The sequence below is a fragment of the Anabas testudineus genome, chromosome 14 (genome assembly GCF_900324465.2).
Source record: "Anabas testudineus chromosome 14, fAnaTes1.2, whole genome shotgun sequence".
Taxonomy (NCBI): Eukaryota; Metazoa; Chordata; class Actinopteri; order Anabantiformes; family Anabantidae; genus Anabas; species Anabas testudineus.
The window spans coordinates 10,068,420-10,089,903 of record NC_046623.1 but is presented as its reverse complement, the minus strand read 5'-3'; the positions used below and the strand labels follow the sequence as shown (position 1 = coordinate 10,089,903).

At 39.4% G+C, this 21,484-nt stretch overlaps 1 protein-coding gene across 2 annotated transcripts in view; it reads left to right on the top strand.

The window, feature by feature from the left end:
* cadm2a (cell adhesion molecule 2a) overlaps positions 1-21,484 on the top strand; it is a 179,616-nt gene that overhangs the window by 104,636 nt on the left and 53,496 nt on the right. For both annotated transcript variants that reach the window (XM_026371635.1, XM_026371634.1), the window contains exon 2: positions 18,572-18,598. In XM_026371635.1, the coding sequence (XP_026227420.1) occupies positions 18,572-18,598 (27 nt within the window). The remainder of the gene's footprint in view (positions 1-18,571; positions 18,599-21,484) is intronic.

Sequence of the window (21,484 nt, the reverse complement as noted above, 5' to 3'; positions counted from 1 at the left end):
GAAGAGAGAAAGAGAAAGTTTTCTCAATGCCAGATGGAAGAGCAGTTGGCAGCTCTCTCATTACTGTGGGGATGGATTTTCCTCTATGGCACCAACACACACACATATACAACCACACAAACAAACGCACATATACACATGCAGAGCTACCTCCTGTCACTTCACACCACTGCCCAGCACCTGGTCATCAAAGCAAGACCAGGGAGGGCTCTCATCTTTAGAGGAGAGTGAAGGAATCAGAGCAAAGGAGGGAGGAGTGGAAAGACACTAATGACATATGCTTTCACCTTTGGTTGTTGCAGCTTTATTGTGATACTGCACACTTCTTGTTGTTAATCATCAATTTAGCAGAATCAGCACACTGTATCATCCCCTGCTATATAACATCTCCGTCTTTTGCTGTGCTCTGTGTGTGTGTGTGTCTGTGTGTGTGTGTGTGTGTGTGTGTGTGTGTGTGTGTGTGTGTGTGTGTGTGTGTGTGTGTGTGTGTCACGTCCTCACCACCAAGGCAAGCAGAGTCTGTTGGGTCTGCGATAAATTAAATGTGACACAGATGGGTGGAGTAGCTTCCCCCTTTGATCCAAGTGGTGCAACAGAAGGACAGACCCTGACCAACACATGTCAGACAAAACTGTTGGGCACCCCCAAAGATAGCTTTATGGTCCCATTGGATGTGAGCCAGGGGGTGAAACCATAGACAGAGTTGGACACACACACACACACACATTCATAGAAACTGAAGCATGGACGGAAACACAGCTGCAAATATTGAATTTGAAGAGTCACAAATTATATGGTGTGAACAGTAGTGTGTGATAAAATGTGTGATAGTGATACAATACATCATTGTCTTGAGAGCTACTTACACCCTAAGTCTTGAATAAATTATTGCTGCAAGTGTGAACTTCTATCTCCAAGTCTGTCAAGTTGGATCTCCTCTCCAGCTGTAGCTGGAAGCGACCGCTCGAGATAGGGCTGAGCAGTGTACTCCAATCAAAATGCACTCTGCCTCACTGTCTGGCAGATATGTCACTCAAACCAGAGCAGACATCAGCATTACAGTGCTAAGCATCCAACATTATCTGATGTACAACATCATAGTGAATGCGATTATTGATTGTCAGGCTGTGTGGCTGCTTTATCTTTTTATTTGAAAAGACACTTAGCTAGTGTCAAATTGTCCTGAACTGTCTATAAATTAATTTGCAGTTGCCTGATTACTGCTGGTTTTCTTTTCATTTATGTTTTTCTATGACGCAAAGACGAATACCTTAGTATATGTTCAGTATATGACTCAGCTATAACGTGGATTCGATCTGGTATGTTGAATATCAGAAACTACATTTACGATTCAATGTTACTGACAAAAGTAGTTTGTTTTATTGAAATGTGTTTATTTAAATGCAAGGGTCATTATTGTATTGTGTCCAGCTCCTGTATGCAGAGCTGGCACCAATGGGTGGCTATAGGACAAAACCTCAGGGGGACTAAAGAAAAGGTCTTTGGTCCAGGTAAGGTGATATTTCACTAAATGCATCAATTCAAAGGAACACTATCAGAGAGAGCCCAAAAAGTACTACACCTGCTGTTAATATTAAATACTGCTAATTAAATTCATATTGTTAATTGCACCCATGTTGTGAATTAATTCACCCTTACATTTATTAACATCATGATATTATGTAAACTTGTTTTCCAAAACTGACACAACAATGGTTATCTATGAACTATGCTAAATCAGTCTATTGATATTTAAATGGTAGTTTTGATTGTAATGTAATACATGTATAATGCATGTGTCCTAATGGCACACTCAGGGCTGTTTCAATGCTATAGCCTTGAAATATAATAGTTACTATGAGATATAATACCATGGCTGCTTCTAAATTGGGTAGAGGGTGAAAGAAAATCATTTTGCTCCCACCCTAATGTCTTTGGATATAATAGCCTATTAGATTCCTTCTTTATAGCACGAGTACTGCAGTACTTACACAAAACTGTCTCCAACCAGCCTAGGTTATTCAGGCTTGGAAACCTAATGAGAACAATGACCTTGTGTTCCATTTGGATGGGTGGATAGTCTGTCTTTCTCTGCCTCCACCACCCTCCATCCCCACATCACCGCCACCCCTACACTCTACGGACATCCATCTTTACGGATTTCCTCCTTTCCTTATTCATTTTATTCTTTTTTATTTCCCCTGTCATGTTTAGTCATCCTTTGAACATTTTTCTATCTTTCTCCTTCTCTCTCTCTCTCTGTCTCTACTTATGGTGTATTCCATTGGGCTCTTCACAGGCATCCTAAATACAATTACAGTCCACAGCTGAATGGAGAGGAAGGGTCCTCAGGGATCTCTAGAAACAGGAAATGGTCAGGAGGGTTGGACTGAGGAGGGAATGGCAAATCCCTAATTCAATTGGCTGAACCTTGGCAACAAGCCCCCGGCGACTCTTACTGTGGAATCAGTGGAATCAAACAATGCGGCTCAAACCGCAAGAGAGATTTTCATCCACACCAGCAAACACACACACACAAACACACACACACACACACACACACACACACAAACACAAATTGCCACAAATGCATCTCATTTTCTCTTCCCCTAGTGTTAGGTTTCTCCCCATCCCCTGTATTCTCCTATTCTTTTGGTTTGCACAATACTTGATATTGGACACAAGTGATAGCCTGCAATTATAGTTCAGCTTTAGATTCTAGTCTCCATAGCTCTGCATGAGGTTCGAAACCAATGAAGTCACAGGGAAGACGACTGATATTTGTTTGTGTGTGTGTCAGCAATGATGACCTCCTACCCAGAGTGTGTGGGTTACACTTGATTGATGAGGAGCTACATGTCACTTCAGCACACACACACACACACACACACACACTCCAAAGAGATAGACAGGCGCACACACGGGACTGTGTATAGAAGAGGAATAAGAAAATCAATCTGTAACAAGACTAAATCTTTTAATCCACACTGTAGGTGGCCAGGCGGGAGAAAGAGCCAGTCAGCATGAGTAGATGCACATAAACACTAAAAACTAATGTCCTGTGGCAAGAGTATAAAAGTGACTTTAAGGAAATCTCAGGTGTTTTACCCAGTATTTACTGCTATAGTCGTGTGAGCGCTGTAACCCGTTCAAAACTGGAGGCATTTCATTAGCAAACATTATCATTTTACATATATGGCAGAAATAAGAAGTCGGAAAGCTGTACAGGTGTTTGTCACCCAAAAAAGAGGTGTGTATAAATAACCTAAACAATTTATTTATTTACTGCATCATATCACGTTCGTCCTACCTGTTTCCATCAGGTCTGCATCATCTGGCTCCTTCTCTCCTAAACCATTCTCAGATGCAGTCGCCTTTGCAGTTGCTCTAATGCTTGTGTGAATAGCAGTATTAGGCCACATACCCTCACTGATAATTGGAACAAAGTGGGGAATCGATACAGAGGTCACACACACACACACACACACACACACACATAAATAATCACATTTCCACACAGGAACACACTGGTGCAATCGTATACACACAGTGGACCAGAGAAATGGAATCAATACAACTCAGAGGCAGGATTTTCCTCACAATGTATGCTCAAGACAATCTGGCACTGAACATTTTGTGTAACAGATAAAAACAAAAGACTGAGCTGTTTACAGTTGTTAGTGTGCTTATTCTTTTACACATTTGTTTTTTGTAGCAGATTTGTACAGTCTCATGTCAGGCACACTTCTCAAAAGCATAAAGTCTCTTATCTCAGGCAAAGCACAAACCAATGCGGCTTACACAAACTACACCAATCAGAAAACACAAACTAAACACTGAAAGCTGTTTTTCTTCTTTGTGTTTTCATAAAATGCGCTGAATTTTTCTACATGATTTTGCAGAGTCGCCTAATATCAACATGTGTGTCCTAATAGTGTTGTGGCGAAATGTGGTCCTTCTAATTATTCCTAGCCATCTGGATGACATGAAGGCTTAGTGCTTACCTGATACACCTGATATATAAATATACATATTTATCAATGCCTCCCTTTTATGTGCAGCAGCATTATTTTACATTTCACTAGAATTTGGCATTACACAACAAAGAACGTCGTTTTTTTAACAACAACGTTCTCTGCTCTGACAGAAATGGGTTCAGGGATCACAAAGACTTTGTCTCTCCATGTGTAAATATGTGTGTGCACGCATGCATGGATGCACATGCATGCGTGTATTCCCCTAACTAAATGTCTTGTGTTTTACTGACTTTCTCCTAGGGGAGGAAAGAGCAGCCAAGTGAGACTAACAGGCAAGTCTAAGTGGAAGTGTGCTGATGGTTTTAAGTGGAAGTGTGCTGATGTAGGATGTTACTACATCCCATTAAAAACAGGAAAGATATTTGATCATGGCCTCCAGTTGTCCTTCTTTCAAGACAACAGCACTATAAATGTCACCTCAGACCGTCAGCGGAGGCAATTTGTCTGTTCAGTGGTGGAAAACCGAGAGAGTTAAGATAATTTTTGTTGTCTCTGAAATATGTGAATGCCACAAAGTCTACACAACTTTAAAGTCTTGAGCTGAGTGCAGCTTAATGATCTTTCAGGTTTTGGATTTCAAATTTAAAACAATATACTTCCAAAATGGTCTTGTTTTTTTAATTTTTTATAGTTTACAATGGACTTTTTTAGTCTGAATGTATGAAATTTTACTTCTGCTAGACACACTGTGCTGTCTAAATATAAAATGATTACTGTTCTTGTATTTAGTTAGACCTCTAATCAGCTGTTTTTGGTGTTCGGATTAGGAAGCAAAGCCAAATCATATGCAGCTTAGTTATCTGGATATTTTTAATTGGGCGTCAGTCTGTTGGAATCAACCTGTCCCATAAGGTGTAGATTAGGAGAAGAGGAAGAAGAAAGACAAACAAAAGATATTATATGTGTGATTGAGTGATTATTTTTTTAAGTTGATACTGTCATGATCATTGCTCCATTTCCTGTTACATGTTTTTATTCTGTCTGCTTCCTGTTCCCCATCATGTTTTTGTCTTCAGTTTCACTCATCACCTCGGTTGCATTGCTCTGTTCACCTTCTCCTCTTCCACATTGTTAGTTTTCATACTGCTCTCCAGCCACCCTACCTTGTTTCTTGCCTGTTCTTGGATTGTGACTGTTGCTGTTTACCAAGACTTAAACTCCCAGAGTTCCTTGCTTCCCCTGTTTATTTCCTGTATCATTCTACAAATTATCTAGTGTCAATGAACTCCTTCCTTTTTATCTAGAGGATGTCTGGCATTTTAATTGGGTTCATCAAACTAAAGTCATTACAGATACTCTTACAGGGGGAATATGACCTTATCAATTAACAGCTAAATCAAAGTATTAGTCTTAGTACCAGTTAAATTCTGGATCAAATTAAATTGAATCTAAATCTGACTAATGTCAAAAGTGAAAAAGAAATAAAAAAGTCTACAGTGCCAAAAAATGTTACTCAAATTATATTTCCACAAATATATTTGTATTGTTCATGTTATTAGACATTTAATTAAGTTAATCTCCTTGCAAACAATTTAATTTATTTTTTATTATACTGTACTGCAAGACACTTAAAGTTGCCCACTTGTTTATCAGCGAATCATCTTCTAAAATAAAGCCACTTTTGTGCATCAATCTGTATTGAAAGCATGGTGACAGTGATCTCATTATCATTTTAAAAGGCACGCAGCTTTCCTTTGAAACATATGTTGTCACACACAGCATCTCGGCTTGATTTGTGAAAGTAGGACCTTTACCATATCTACTGAATATTCTCAGTCTGCCTCCACCTCATCACATTTTTCACCTTGGGAAAAAAAAATCAAAAGTGCAGCTCATTTAGTCCAACATTAATCATTTACGTCATTCGCTTTGCCCTTTTTTTCCTTGGTATTATAAAGTCATTTGGCTGGGCATCAGACATTTTAGGGAAGTGCAGGAAAATGTCAACAAAAATCAGACATTTAACCACATTAAACACATGATTTCCTGGCTATTTCCCTCAATTTCCTTTTTCGAAATCATCAGTTTACACCTATATAGAAACAGACCGAGTGCACCTCTCTCAGGTCAGAAAATGGTTCATGCACACCTGGGTTCTGTGATATTTCATTCAACCGCAGCAAACATGGCTCATGAGAAAGGGTAGATATTAGTCTGCTCTAAAAGCATGTTTGTGCATTTGTTTCGTAGACTTGACGTTTTCCTTTTTACATCTGTTTTTTCTTTTTTTTTTCTAGCAACAAAATGAAAACAATCGTCTGCTCTCGCACATTGTCAAAGCCTGCTATATTGTGCTTGTGTTAAAGAGGTTCACAGCAGCTGCGAGTGCATGTGTGAAGGAGAACACAGAGAATATGTGAGTGAGTGTTTAACAGTATTTGTGTATGTACATTGAAATGTACTTTAGTTATAATTGAAACATACTTGAATTATTTATAGCAGCACAGAAGTCAAAAGATGTCAGTTTTGGCACATACACACCTTTGCATACTAACATATTTGCACACGTACAGTAAGTCATTATCATGCTAAGGGAGCTTTCAAACTTTAGAATGTGACCTAACAAATTGAACCTTAATTAACCTGGAAGTGGTAGAAGGCCAAACAAAAGTTGTCCGGCAGTCTAACAGGTTTGCAGAGGCTTGAGATAAAGTCACTGAATTTCTTATTGGCAGTAAAAAGTGGAGATGAGTCGCGTTCAACCTGAGCTGCAGGTGGAGGCCGTATATGTCAGCTAATGTCAGCTTGACAAACCGAAACCTCAACCAGAGTGTTCTGAAAATTGAGAATTAGATGCCTTGGAAGTTAGTGGAGAGATTACTAAAAAAATATGTCACACCACAATTGTTTCAATAAACCTTTTAGCAAAGAAAAACATTTTCATTGTTGATCATCATAACGGTTATAATTGGATTATGACTGTATATGTATTCAGATGCGGCATCTTTTAGATGATTTAACCATTATTAAATAGTAATTCAGCTCAGGATGAACCCATACTCCGCTGAACATGGGAGCAACTCATTTCCCAGCACGAGGTTATGCTTTTGTCCATCTGAACAAGCCTTTGAAGAGCTTATCTAGATTTTCTGAACTAAATAAGTGCAGATTCTATACAGCCCTGTAATGAATTGTGCTGATGAGATAGATGATTCTTTTTAGATAATGCAAAGGGGATTTGTGGGAGGTGTGAGAAATTTTGCAAGTACTGTAAGATGTGAAGCCTCCTATCTAGTGGAAATAGAACTTTTTTTTTTTATATTCTGCAAACAGTGGTGAAGTTTGACAGCCTCACACCTGACTGAGCAATCTGAATGTGTCTCTTGATGACCAGGGTGCTTTAGCGATAGGGGCCTCATTTCTATAAGTGCTGATTTGCCAGAGTTGACAGGTGTGATTGTAGCAACTGAATACTTGCCTCACAGGATGAAAACATATTCATTCATTAAATCTCAGTGGATTGCTTCTCTTGAGCTTTATGTATGCAGTGGCCTTTTTCCTGAGTTACCAGCTGACAATCACTGGTTACCACCCAACTATGAGAGCATGGCTATGTGTCAGGTAACTGACATTTGAATGGCCTCCTCACTCACTGTGTGGTGTCAACACCTTTGTCTGGCCCTGACAGAAAGTCAGCTCTGATGGATATGACATTGCAGTTCCTTGACATTATTGCTCCCATTGAGAGGTCCGTAGGAGTCCACACCTACAGGATACAGGATGTCTCTGCTCCTCTGTTTCACACACACACATTCAAACACACAAAGTGAGCATAAAGGCATGAAGCCAAATGGCATAATCCTTCAATGATCCATCAAGTGTTTGAGGAGCCATTGTGTGCTGACCATTAACTAGGCGAGAAGAGCATCTTTGAGATGGTAATGTTGCTGCTCTCATTTAGCACATAGCCAAGACAAAATGCCAACTGCTAATCAGCCATGTGTGTGTGTGTTTATGTGTGTGTTTGTGTGTGTGAGAGAGACAGAGGGACCATTAAGACTTTTCAGAAATGCACATAGACATAGTCTCCCTCATTATTTGTGTGGATAACCCCATCGTAATCCAGCCCCAGCCAATAATTGGGTTTTTGCTGGGAATCTTGTGGAATGCAGGAGATGCTCTGAATTTACTGTATGTAAACCCTCTATGAGCAAGAAGTGGACAAGAAGTGGAGCACAATTAGTGGGTGACATCAAATGGAGCAAGGTCCACCAAAAGCTGCAACAACAAAAGAAATGTGGTTTGCATTATTACAGTTATTCTCATTACCTGCTGTAAACTTATTTTATGATCTGTTGTTAAGATGGATGGAACGTTTTTACATCTTTGAATTGTCTTGTTTTTACCTCTTAATGAAATTACAAGCTTCATTTGTTAAAAACCAAAGTCGATTTGTTCTGTATTACTTAATTAGGTCAGCAGCAGTACATCCACACAGTAGACTGAATGAGATTTACATAGTACCATAATACAGTCATCACCTCTCGTGTTCTACTGTAACAGCTGTTTGTATGTGGGAGGTTTCCATCTCTTGGATAGTTTGTTATATAATGACTGGAATTGACATCAAAGATTCTGGACCTGCTTATTTACAAATTATGTTCTTCCTACACAGAGGGTAGCCTGAATACATTTGTAAATGGAAAAGCAGTACCTGTACTCTGTGTATCCAAAGATCAGCAAATTGAAGGAGAAGAGAAAAGCCACTGCATCATGTGCATGCCCACACATATGTACAGCATGGTGCAATGGGATGTTTGGGCACATTGTGTGGTGCACTGTGATGTTGGGGGCGGACATTTAACAGATGGCGCCAGCTACATCGCAGGATAGTAATGTTCAATTATCTGTGTCCAATTTACACCTTGGGTGAGAAAGACAGGGCAAGAGAAAAAGTGGCAAAGTGATACCTGAAAGCTAGGCTAGACATGCATTGTAGAGGATGTAATAGTGTGGAGGATTTGATATTTTAATATAATAAGCTTCTCTAAAGTCCGAATCGCAGTTTACTATTGCTGTCTCCGCCTCCCTTCTCTCCCCTCCCTTCTGTTCTTACACTGCTCCCGTTGGGCTTGTGCCTGTGGATAGCTATAATTGGAGCATGTTGAGGTCAACTTTAATTTACTGGTGAAAAAATGCTAACAAATCACCATTTTATTTATTTATGTAGTTCAATTGTAACGCTCAGAAGAAATTAGTTCCAGTTCAATTTGCTCAAAATGACCCAGATGAGGTCAAATTTGTCTTTGGTAATTGAACACAGTTTTTCTTTTGTTCTGTAAATAAAAAGCTGAGGGATGAAAAGTAATGGAGCAAGGTGTGGCAGGACCTGGATATGATTTTTAAATTAAATTCATTCTATGTTTTTGTCAATAAAAATACACTGGTGTCCATTAGTTCCTGAAAATGCATGTAAGATGCATTTGTATCATTGAAAATCATTGTATCATTTACATGATAATGTAAACAGATTTGCTGGGTGATTGAAAACAAATGCAGGTCAGTTACAAACAAATGTTTATTACAAGGATGATCTGACATGGCTCCTGCCAGGATACCTTGGCATGAGCCAAACACACCCACACAATCATACAAAATATAAATGACAAAACAGATGGACAGCACTGGGTGGAATGAGGATGAGGAAAAGCGATAGAATAGATGCAAATTGCAATAGCTGCAAATATGCAGAAGGTATAAATTATACTTACTTTCAGTTTGAATGCATCATAACCTACAGTACACTTCTGTCTTGTACAGAAATGTGTGCAATTATAGGAAGTAAACAGATTTAATGACAAGAAAAAGTATGTGAACCTTTTAATTTATCATAAAATGTGTGTGGGGGGTTCAACCAGTTAATAATTCCAAAGCACATACTTTTCCCACTATCACTATGAGGTTTTTATGGTTGTTCTCAAGAAAGTTTATTTTGTGTTATTATTTTAAGCACATTATATTGTTAACACTCAGATCAGATCACATTTTATGACAAATGAATGCAGCAAACCATGACATTTCAAAGAGCTGCTGTGAGCCTAAAACATACAGTGCCAAGAAAAGGTATGTGAAATGCCACTGTATGCCACAGTTTTATGTTTTGTTTCCTATACACTAGGCAGAAAAAAGGCTGAAGATGAAATGATTACTGGAGCTAAGAAGCAGGAGACATCAGAGCAGAGCATCCTCGAAAAGAGGTCTGGCTGACCTGGTTAGCTGACGTTGGCTTAATTCCCACACAAAACCTGCTGCAGCACTGCTTTGTTACAAAGTCTAATGCACTTTTCTGCATGTTGGTATCATTTGTGGATTTTATGTCTTTTCTTTATGTGAATTTAAATTACCCACACGCTCTTGCTTGAGTCTGTCTTAAGAACCACCATATCAATAATGCACTATTGAAGTGCCATGAATGCTTTAACAAGTATACAAGGTGCACACAGACACAAAAGGTTAGTAACTTTGTTCTACCTCTGCTGTTCTTTTCTTTTTTCCTCCACTCATCTACTGGCCCACCCAGATAGAAAGAACAGCACACGGTGTATTGTTGATTGTTTCAGGGAACAAACAGCAAAGCTTCAGACGTCGGGGTAAAAGGATGGAGAACGCAGGACACAAGAGTGAAAGTGTAGCAGAGGACTTGAAAGGAGGGTGAACCCATGCATGTCTCAGAGCCCTTTCCTCTTCCTCTTATCCTTTATAGGTTCCTATCAAGTGAGCTGCTGCCCACTGATGGCTTAGAGGTGCCTAATGCCATCATTAAAAAAGACCCCCTGCACTGCAACACACACATCCACACACTTTTTTTTTTTAACTTTTAAAACACACACACACGCACAAGCACAAACATGCAGCTTTCATTAGGGTTGCACGGCTCCTCAAGTCCCGAGCTTTCAGTCACGCCTGTCAGGAGTCTATTCTCCTTTTGACCTATTGGAAAGCCACAGAAACACAATGCCCTAAATAGAAAAGGATTTAAAGGTGATGTTTAGAAAATATGAGGTAACAGCCTTGTGATGACTGAACCTCTAACAATCACAGGGAGCTCGTGCTGTTTGATGCCAAATGGTTCCTTGAGGTTAAGGCACAATGGTCAACTCCCTACAGAGACACAGTGAACACTTTGCCAATTTACTATCATTCTAGCCTTTGTAATGCTACACAGCACAAACATGCCTTTGTTCACTGACCTTTGAATAATTCAGCTCAAGCAAAATGCTGTGACACATTTTTGATCAAAGTCTCATCATCAAGGGGAGGAGGCATCTTCCAGTCACTGTGTGTTGCCTTCCAATGAGGATAAAAGCTTCCCTCCTCAACGCGATCTCCGACTAACAGTAAGGATAAAGCCACAAAATAGAAAATCCCTTAAAAATACAACCATCCATATATTTGAATTAAACAGTACACCCAATGCTGAAGAACACGCTGCTGCCACATGACTCCCCATCCTGCAGGGATTTGACCTCTGCACATGGTAAAAATGAAGCTTGTACTAACTGAAAGGTTTCCTTGGAAATCTACTGTCCCTTCAACCTGTGACAAATGGCTGGAGATTACAGGTTGGTGACCAGGCATACACATCCACCTCCAAGCTTTGTCTTGAGGGAAGCCATTTGTTACCCGCGAGGCATCTATCACAATATAACTTTGCCTTCTAAACTATTCATTTGAAGAAGCAGTGGAAACAAAAAGCATCTGCTGAGTTATAGGCTGTACCCACACTGTCCATCATCCAGTGGCAGTACCTGGTTGACATTGTGCAGTGTGTGTGTGTGTGTGTGTGCGCACGCATGCGTTTGCATCCAGGTGTGTCCATTATCCTATAGCAATTCCTGTTTGACTTTTCCTGTTGGAGAGATTCATTATTTTGATATCCCTTGGGTGTTCTGTGGAAATTGAAATGTGCTTCTCGAGCCCAGGGGGAATTTCTCTAAGGCTTTAAATGGCAAAATTTTATTGAATGTGTGTGCTGCTGTGTTCGTGTGCATGTTCCTGTGTTTGCTTTTTGCAGTCAAAGGGCAGTTTTTATGAGATGACCGTAGCCAAACGTACACTTGCCTTTTATCTTCTGTCTTGTGCTCACATCCAAGTCGTCTCGCTGTTATCCCTCATGCACTGCGTCGTAATGAATGAAACCATTGCATGCTATATTACTTCTAGAAACACGATAGCAGAGTGGATTGAAGATTTCTGTGATAGATCACTGCTATAGTTATTGCTGTCTAGAAGGATTAATGAGAGATGTTTGGTGCTCCTGTCTTGTCAGTTTTTTTTAGTTTAAGTTTAGACTTTTATGGGAAAATATGTATCTTCTACGTGTGGGAAGGGTTTGGTTGTGGATCAGGTTTGTACCATGACACAAATTATAGGTCTGTGTTATTCTTGAGGAACAGACAAGTATGCTGCTGCCTTGATGACACTATACTGTATGTCTCGCTAAAATCACATTATATACTGTACCTACACATTAAATGTAAGCCATCCATGCTATAGCCACTGATATTGGCTTGTCTTTGGCATAGAAATAGGTTCTATTGCACTTTTGAAAAACATCTACTTATCTTTAAATGGGGTTTTTAGAATGTAATCACAGAGATTAAATTATTTATTTCAGTCACAAGGATATCAGCTTTAGAAACAATTAACATGTATTGTGAACACCCAGGTAACTAGCTGTACATTGTTCTTATAAGTCCAAATGCAAGTAAGGCAGATGCCCTGTGTTATAGTTATTACTGACTTGGTGCACAAAATATAGCTTGGGTTTTTAGCTGTCCTTCAGAGCCTTCAGGTTTAAAAGCAAGCTGCCTTTTTTTTTTTTTTTTTTTTTGGTTAAACATTTAATCAGATGTATTTTTGCCATCTGGGATGACAATCTTTGATGTTTAATATCTCAGAACTGTGCTCCATCCAGATAAAACTGATAGTTCCAAGCTCACCATTTGTCTAGCAGTGTCCCAGTTAATTAAAATGATATATAAAACTACTCTAACCATGGGGATAAGATCAGTACAGGATTTTGTGAAATACATACTGCATAGTGCCACTTGTTTCTGATGAGGTCTGCTGTTTGTGTGGGATTGCGTGATGTATGGCAGCGTGGGTGTGCATTCTGTGAATTAAACCTGTGAGATATGCTAATGCTTTTTGTAGAATTACATGTTTTATGACATACAGAGTGAGCATTGTGTGTATATAAATGTAGCGTATTTGTAGTGTACACGTGTTGTGTTTTTGTAGCTGTGGCCTTTCTAATAGAACAACGGTGAAGTCAAGTAACAGAGGAGGTGTAAAACAAAATGTCCTGACATTAAGACCACCAGACCACTGTCACTGAGCTCTCCTCCTGACATATTAACTGTGTGTTGTGTTTAAACTCTAGTGCATACACTGTTAGAGCACAAGACAGTTCTGTCAAAACTGTATAACCATGAAATGTAGAAGCAGAGATTGAGTAACACAAGGATGCATCTGAATACAGGTGACTACTAATAATAATTAATCAAAACATTGCAGGTGTTTTCTTTGCCAAAACCTGCTATAAGTTACTTTTTGTTCACACCTGTCATCCCATGTTTGCCATCGCGTGGCATATATACATACTAAATATGTATTAATGTTAAAATATACTGTCGTTGTTGTCAGTTATGATCACTCTAAATAAGTATCCAGGGTACGTTAGCTTATGCCACGTCAGTGGTTTGAAATATTGACATGTTTTTTGCCATTGTTTCCATATACCATGTGCTAGCTACGTATTTCAATACTTCCAAACATTAATTTATTAAACAATTATGCTAACAAGCCAAGTAAAGACAGGTGAGAAGTGGCCTGGTTAGATGACAGCCTAAATGTATTACAGGGACACTAACATTGTACTTGTAGTCCAACTTCTCTTAACTCCACTCTCATTTGTGCTCCCAAAGATACAAGCAGGAAAAACATGCCTGCAAATAAACTTTTATTCTGTCCGGTCCACTTCACAGTGTTTGATCATCTGCATGTTATTACCCCCTTTAAATGCCTGTTGTCAGTTGTTTTTTTACTCCCATGCTATGGGTTAGGGTTAGAAAAGTTCTGAATGGCACCTTCAAGTGGGCCAAACACTGTATTTCATCATCTCACTATTTCTCATCTGTATTAGTGAAGACAGTAGCAAAAGTTAGGTGTTGCTGACAAATGAAAAAGCTCTCAAAAGGGTAACTGCTGTCAGTTTCAAATAGTCTATTTTTACTTTACTAAGTAGTTATTTTAACCCAAACCACAGTGTTTCTCTTAACCCCACCAAACAGTTACACGGTAATTAGAATAGTACATACAAAAACTAAATACTGTGCTTTTGCACAAAACATCAAAACCTGAAAAGTAGCTCTGGGGAACAGTTTGCCTCATGCCATTCACACATAGTCTGATTCACAAGACTTGGTTATTTTCAGCATGAAAACCTTAAAAACTGCTGTAGACCATTTTAGGTGAGGATGAATTAAATGTTCTGCATGTGATCAACACGTGTGCGTGTGCCCTTGTGCGTTCTTCTTTGTGTTTTGTGGGTGTTCGGCTCTTACGAGCAGATGATTCTACCGTGGACAGGGTATGTATGTGTAATTGTGTTACGGAGTGAAAATCAAATATGCTAGATTAAATGACAAAACAAACAGATGTGTGTCCCCCCTTACCCCCTCACCCCCCACCCCATCATATAATGGGAGAAAACAAGGACGTGGTAGACAGATCTAATAAAGCAGGCAGTGTGGTGGCAATAAGCTGAGTTAAGTAAGCTTGATTCCATCTATTAACACTGTTTACCATCTCTTTTATTACCCTGAGATGAATTGCGGCCCTTAGCGAAAGCTATGCTAAATCAAATGAGATTTAAATACATTTGCTGGTAAATCAAACTAGATTTACATACATTTGCTTGTAGTCCTTCAGAGCTATTTTTATGCAGATTATTCTCTTGAAATCATCATAGGGAAGAACTTTTGTACAATTGTATATTTTGCTGAATATTTTCGTGCACGTGCTTATGCGTGGTTTGATGGCTCTATGTACAGACAAGTCATAAGGTGACACAACGTGTGTAAAGGTTTTACAGCAATCTGTTCACCGGTGGAATATTGGTTGGATTCCAAGGGCTTGGAGTACATCAAACATACGGCAAAACAGCTGCTGCTGTACAAAAGATAAGCTAAACTCTCCATCATGCCATGTGACAGCTCAGAGAGCCACGCTGCACACATCGATCTCCATAGGCTTTTCACTGCATGTCAAACGCTGAATATATCTGCCACTGTGAAAAAGGTAGCCCGAGGGGGGGGAAGGAAATACAGAAGAGGAAAGAAAGATGTGGGTAAGAAAATGGTTAATAGTGAAGTATTGTGAATTTGAAAAGGTGAGGTGAGGCAAACTCCTGAATGAGCAGAAGTTGAAAAGGGAACGACGGAGAAGGAAAAGGAGAGGTAACCAGAAAGGATGTTGCAAGAGAACACATGTCCTCCCAGGAGACTTATACCCTAAGGAAATACTATGATCACTGCTATGTTTGTGTGTCTGTGTCGGTATGTGTGTGTGTGTGTCAACAGTAGGTGGTGTCTGTATGAACTATCACAGCTTATTTACGATGGCTCCCCGCTGACAGTTACAGAGATGGAGAACATGCTTACAACTCAGTGCTTTTCCGTTCAGCTTACTTTTAAATTTCTTAGATGAAGTGTGTGTTTACATACTCTGAATGAACAGAATGAACAAATAGCTTCAAGCCTGGTTTCCATACACACCTTGAAAAATAGTTTAGATAAATACACAAATAAAACTGTTCATTTAAAACGTAGGGTATTAGCCACCAGGTATTCATGATGATGAGCTATATAAATGCCAGATGAGAGTGTACTTGAATGTGCCGTATATTTGGATTTGGACTATTTCCAATTTCAGTCAACTCGGATGTCTTTAAATGTCAGTAGAACACAGGTTTTAAAAGTCAAGGTGAATATCCACACATACCATACAATTTAATTAAAGGTGCATGAAGCACTTTTTGACCACTAGGGGGCAAACAAAATCGCCCATCAGTTACTTTCTTCTTGAAAAAGTATGCGTGCATGTGTTAATAAACAACTGCCTGGTGAGACGTCCAAGAGAAACAGAAACTGAATATTGGTAAGTCCAACATCCACTGCTGAGGTAATGGAAAAGGATGAATCCCAAGAGATAGAGTCGAATTAAAATGCAGGACTGTAATGAAGAATAGTCTAATTCGGTCCTATTCAGGAGACAGTTTTTTTTTTATGCATCTTTAGTGAATTCTGTCTAATCAGGAGTATTGACAGCATGTGAGAGGTGGGCATTGTGTAATTGATTAGGAATACTCTGCTCATGGCATGGTAAAATGGGGAAATAAGAGAGTAGGATGAAAAGTGTTTTATTCAATTTAAGCTTGCCAGGACTTACCCAACTGTTGTGTCGGTTGCCTGGTAACTGTAATACTCGGAGATACAAGTGCAGAGAGAGTAGTGAATAAGACTCCCACCATTTTTTTTTTCCTCTTTTCTTCGCTGCTTGTCTCCTCTCACTCTATCTCTCACTCTCTCCCTCTAGCTGTGTATATATTCAGCTGTTGTTATGAGAGAATAGTTGTAAAAACATATATGATTTTTCTTTTCCATCACTCTTCTGCTGGATGTCTTTTTTTTTTTCTCTCTTTCTCTCTTTCACGGGTATTGACTGAAAGAGATCACAGAGCCGCAGTTGTGACAGGAAGCTCATACCTTGACAGCAGGGATGAAAGGCAAGAATAGGGCGAGGTCAGACTTTGCTGAGGGAATATTTCACAAAGCCATCAGTCTCGTGTAGAAAGCAGTGTTGGTAGCGATGTGACATTAGCGGCCCGGTTTCTCTGTTGGCCCTGCTCTCTCTTGACCAGTGACACAGCAGATAGGTGTGAAATTTACACCGACTTCCTTTGTGCATGTGCATGAGAGGAGCAGTGGAGGAGTCTCTGTGCTAAAAAGAACTTTTCCTTTAAATTAATGTTTTTTTATCACTTTGTCCTGCCCTCATTCGTCCCATGGGGTGTGCCGCTGAAGATACTATGATGCTGCAGCCCAAAAATGTGTGCAAATTAAGTTGGAAAATTAAATTATAGGAAATCGTCAGTTTTCTCTTTCACTTTCTCACTTCCTCACTGTCTATCTTGCACCATGGCAAGCTGCGAAATAGTACTAACAAAACATATTAATCTCCATCAGAATTTAATGACACTCAAATACAAACAACACAATGCGTGCGCGAGACTCAAAAGAGTGGTCATACTAGTCAAGCAGCTTGTTTGTATCTCTAGGCATGTTTTCAGGATTACTTTTTGCTCTCTCCCTCTGACAGTGAACTAAAACGTATTTACAATATGTTGATCATCCAAAATGGAAAAATCTGTACTTGCTCTGTACAAGGAGAGTAATTTATAAATGTGTAATCGAAAAGACAACACAATAATTTCTGTAGCCTGCAGACTCGGCACCCGCGGTTAGATTCTCTTTGTTCTTCCTCTTCCTCTTAGAGGTGTACAGGTTTTCAGGCTCACTGGAGGCGTTCCAATAGATCCATCAATTTGGCAAAGCAGTGTGTGTGAAGCATAAGAGTCATTCCCTCGGGGATACGCACGCAAATGCACAGACACGCGTGCACGCTAATAGACAATGCGTGCGTTTATTTGGCTCTCGTCTGCGTTTCTGCCGACATGGCGTCAAAGAGGTGATGCTTTTGATGATGGTTAGCTCCTCTGTGTTGTGGTTCCCTTTCTTTTTATATAAGTCCAATATATTTGGCCCATACGGTTTTCACTGATGCCTCTGGTATGATGGCATATTCTCTGCTAGACAACAGTTCTGTCTGTGCACCTCCTCACTGATTACAGTGCCGTCATTCACAACATTAGTGTGTGCCTGCATGTCTGTAGTCTGTCGTCTGTACTGAGCACACACACATACAGACACTGTAAACACACAAATTACTACCTCCTGTAGTACATCCGCATAAAACAGACTTCATAGAGACATAAGCAATAAACTTCATCATGTGGTGTAAAAGTATAAAATCTGTATTTTCCACTTCCAATGAAGCATAGCGCTTACTAACCTACAACAATGATGTCATGACATCCACAGTACAGTACGTCCATATTCTTATGGGTCTTGCAAGCTCATTAGATAGCAGCGAGCTACCTTGCATGATCTACACAATGTGACGTGACTAATTAAAAGATGCCACACTGTAAGGTCTCAATTTGCTGATGAGCTAAATTGGGACATTTGCTTTCAGGGTTGAACGATCACAAGGTCTCAGCACTTTTGATTGACATTCAAGATAAAGACAGCGCTGTTTCGGCAAGTATGTGATAGATAGAGGCATGCTGTTCTTCCTACAGTTATCTAATCAGATTCTCTGTTTTCTGTCTTTGTCCTGTTTCCTCTGTTTTCTGGCGTCTGCCTCCGTTGCTGTCCATCCAACCATCCTCGTCTATTTGGGGATTCCAGTGATGGCTTCAAAAGGCAAAGTTCGAGGTGAGTTCTGTCTGCTTTTTATTCTGCTGTGCCTCTGTATTATGAAGCCAACATTAAAAAAGGGAAACTAAATTTACTTTTTATTTTTACAATATGTTTCATGTTTTATGTTTTTGTTAGACAGTAATTTCAATTTTAATTTCTGCTTTCAAATACACAGTTTTGTTTTAATGAGGTTTTCAATGTGTTTTGCGCACAAAACTAAACTACATCCTTTACCCAAAACATGGAAAACACTTCTCTGATAAAATGGTTTAGTTTGGATGAGCATGTGTTTTCTGGTTTTAAAATGGCAAAACTTTTTTTATATATATATTTTCTAGTAAATTATTTTGGCAATAACTAACAAACATGGACAAGGACAGTTGAAGGTCATAAGATAAATAAATGAATATTTAACTAGGGAACTTTTTTGTTGCAAGACACTGGATTGGTAACAGTAAATTACAGTGATCAAAATCTTCTCCATCATTCCCTGCGTCTGCATGGCAGCGAGAACGGATGATAGATCACAGAAAGTCAGCGAGTGTTTATTTGAGAGGAGATAACGTGATTTCACTCAGTTGCGTGCTTCAGTAAATATGCCTCTCAAAAACTAAGAATTTAGTCAACCTCAAATATAATCTCCTTCTGTTTAGTCACCATCTTTGGCTAATGATTATAGAAGCACCAATATTAAATACAGTCACTTGCTGAGCAGAAAGCTCAGTGGGGCATACATAACAAACAGGTTATATGTAGAGATAAGATTGTATCAAGGAATATTTAGCACATTGCAACCTCTATGATTACTGAAGGACCTGTGTTAAAACATATAAATGATGTAAATTGCCTCTATCCTCCTGCCCTATCCTACCCTAACAACATTGTTTCTAATTTCCTCCTCCTCTGCATCACCATCCTGAGAAGTAGTAATGATAGCATCAACACGACACGTTTCCCCTCTGCACGTCACCACACATTGTTTTCCTGCTGTGTACGAACACATAATTAATTTAAACCATCTCCATCCAGGAGGACGTCCAGCTGCATGTGTTTCACTGTAAGATAGCCATCTCATTCACTTCCGACAGCATTCGCTCTTCAAAGGCCATCCTAACCTGACTCTCCTCCTTCTCTATCTTAATGTGACAGTATAGGAAATCCATAGCATTCTTAACAGGGAACTGACGCTGTGTACTGTAGATCACTTTCGGGCACATGTCTCATCCCTGCCTCTCTCACCATTATAATGAGACTATTGGTAAGAAAACATAACAAGCCAGATAAGATTTGTGCTGATTAGTGGGCAGATAAAGGCTCAGTTCACCTCAAAGCACCAGTTCATCAACGGCTGTTTGCAAGAGTGAGAATGATATACTATAAATTACACTGTATAAGGAGCCAGAGGGTGCCTTTTACATTTCTTCATTTGTAAATGTATATACAGTGTAGTGCAGCCAATTACTGTAACAGCACCAAAGATGAATTATTCTGTCTCTTCCTGTTTCTTTTGTTTAAATTTTTTATTGATGGAAGATTAAATCAGGGTTATTTTTAGAAAATGTGACAACATAATGGCATCACTGTCAGGGATGCAAATGAGCATGAAAAAAGACCTCATTAAACACAGCACACAAGTAAGTGGCACATATAGAGCATGTTTGCATGTGTGTGAGTGTGCAGTTTTTTACCGTAGGCACCTTCTGAAGTGTGGTTTTAAAACTGCTCGGTGTGGAAGTTAGTGTCCGTGAAGCACTGTATTATGTTGCCATGGATTCAAATGGCTATGCTGTGGGCTACAAATTATTTCCAGCCTATGTTTGTTTACATTTTGTGGTGACTTGGCAATATTAAAATATGCCAAATTAAATATTAGAAGTGTCCATTAAACCTGGCCATGACTTTATTATTTTATTTTTTTACCACATACCCCAAATTGGTCGATACAGTGGGACTGCATGTGATTTAAAAAACACAGTCCACACTTTCATCACTCTCAGTTGTCACACACGTTAAAAGGACTTCCTCAAATTACGTATTCAAACGTTAGATCAGTCTGAGCGTAGCTCTGAGACAAGATCTTCAGCATCAACTCCGCTACAGTAGTGTGGGCCCTGAATGGAGGTTGTAGTAAAAGAGCACATCAGCAAAGTAAATCTGACACACCAAATGACAAGAGCTGTTTTTAAAACTAGCACTTTCTGCTCAGTGAATCTTGCAGATCCCCCCCTGGGGCGTGAAGCATTTCCCCAAATCACTCTTAAATGAACAGTATCTGTCAAGACATCACCACACATTAGAAAATCACACTGTGTCATGTTGATTTGGGGAATTTGGGAGTTTTTGGTGGCAGCAATGATTAGTCTGATTTCCCTCATGAATACCACCCAACCCTGAGTTCATCCTACTCTCACTGTGTATGAAAGCATAGGAAATGAATTTCTTCCTGTCAGAAATGTGAAGAAGTCAAGTGCATTTCTCCTTCACATCAGTTTGATAGCCACAACAAATCAGATTTTTCGGACTTTATGCTTTTATGACATGTAACTTTAGAAATCGACTCCATCAAGCATGCACTTGACTGTTAATGCTGCAACACCATTGGTCGGATTTATGTTTTTAGAGTGATTGGGGTCAAATATTTGACACTACTTGTGCTATATGCTTTGCCTTCTCTGAAAATAGAACAGATGAGACTGTGATTTTGCTATTTGTTAATAGGATGAATATTGTGGATGCTCACTTTCAGCCAGCACTTCACATTGGTTACACACAAACCACACACGCTGTCGTACATAGAGCATGTGCACTACTAATTCTGCAGAGAGACAAAACCCAAGCACACAGACGAATGCACGCAGCATATATACCTGTGTAGGTTTTATGCATAAATCAGTAGTAGCG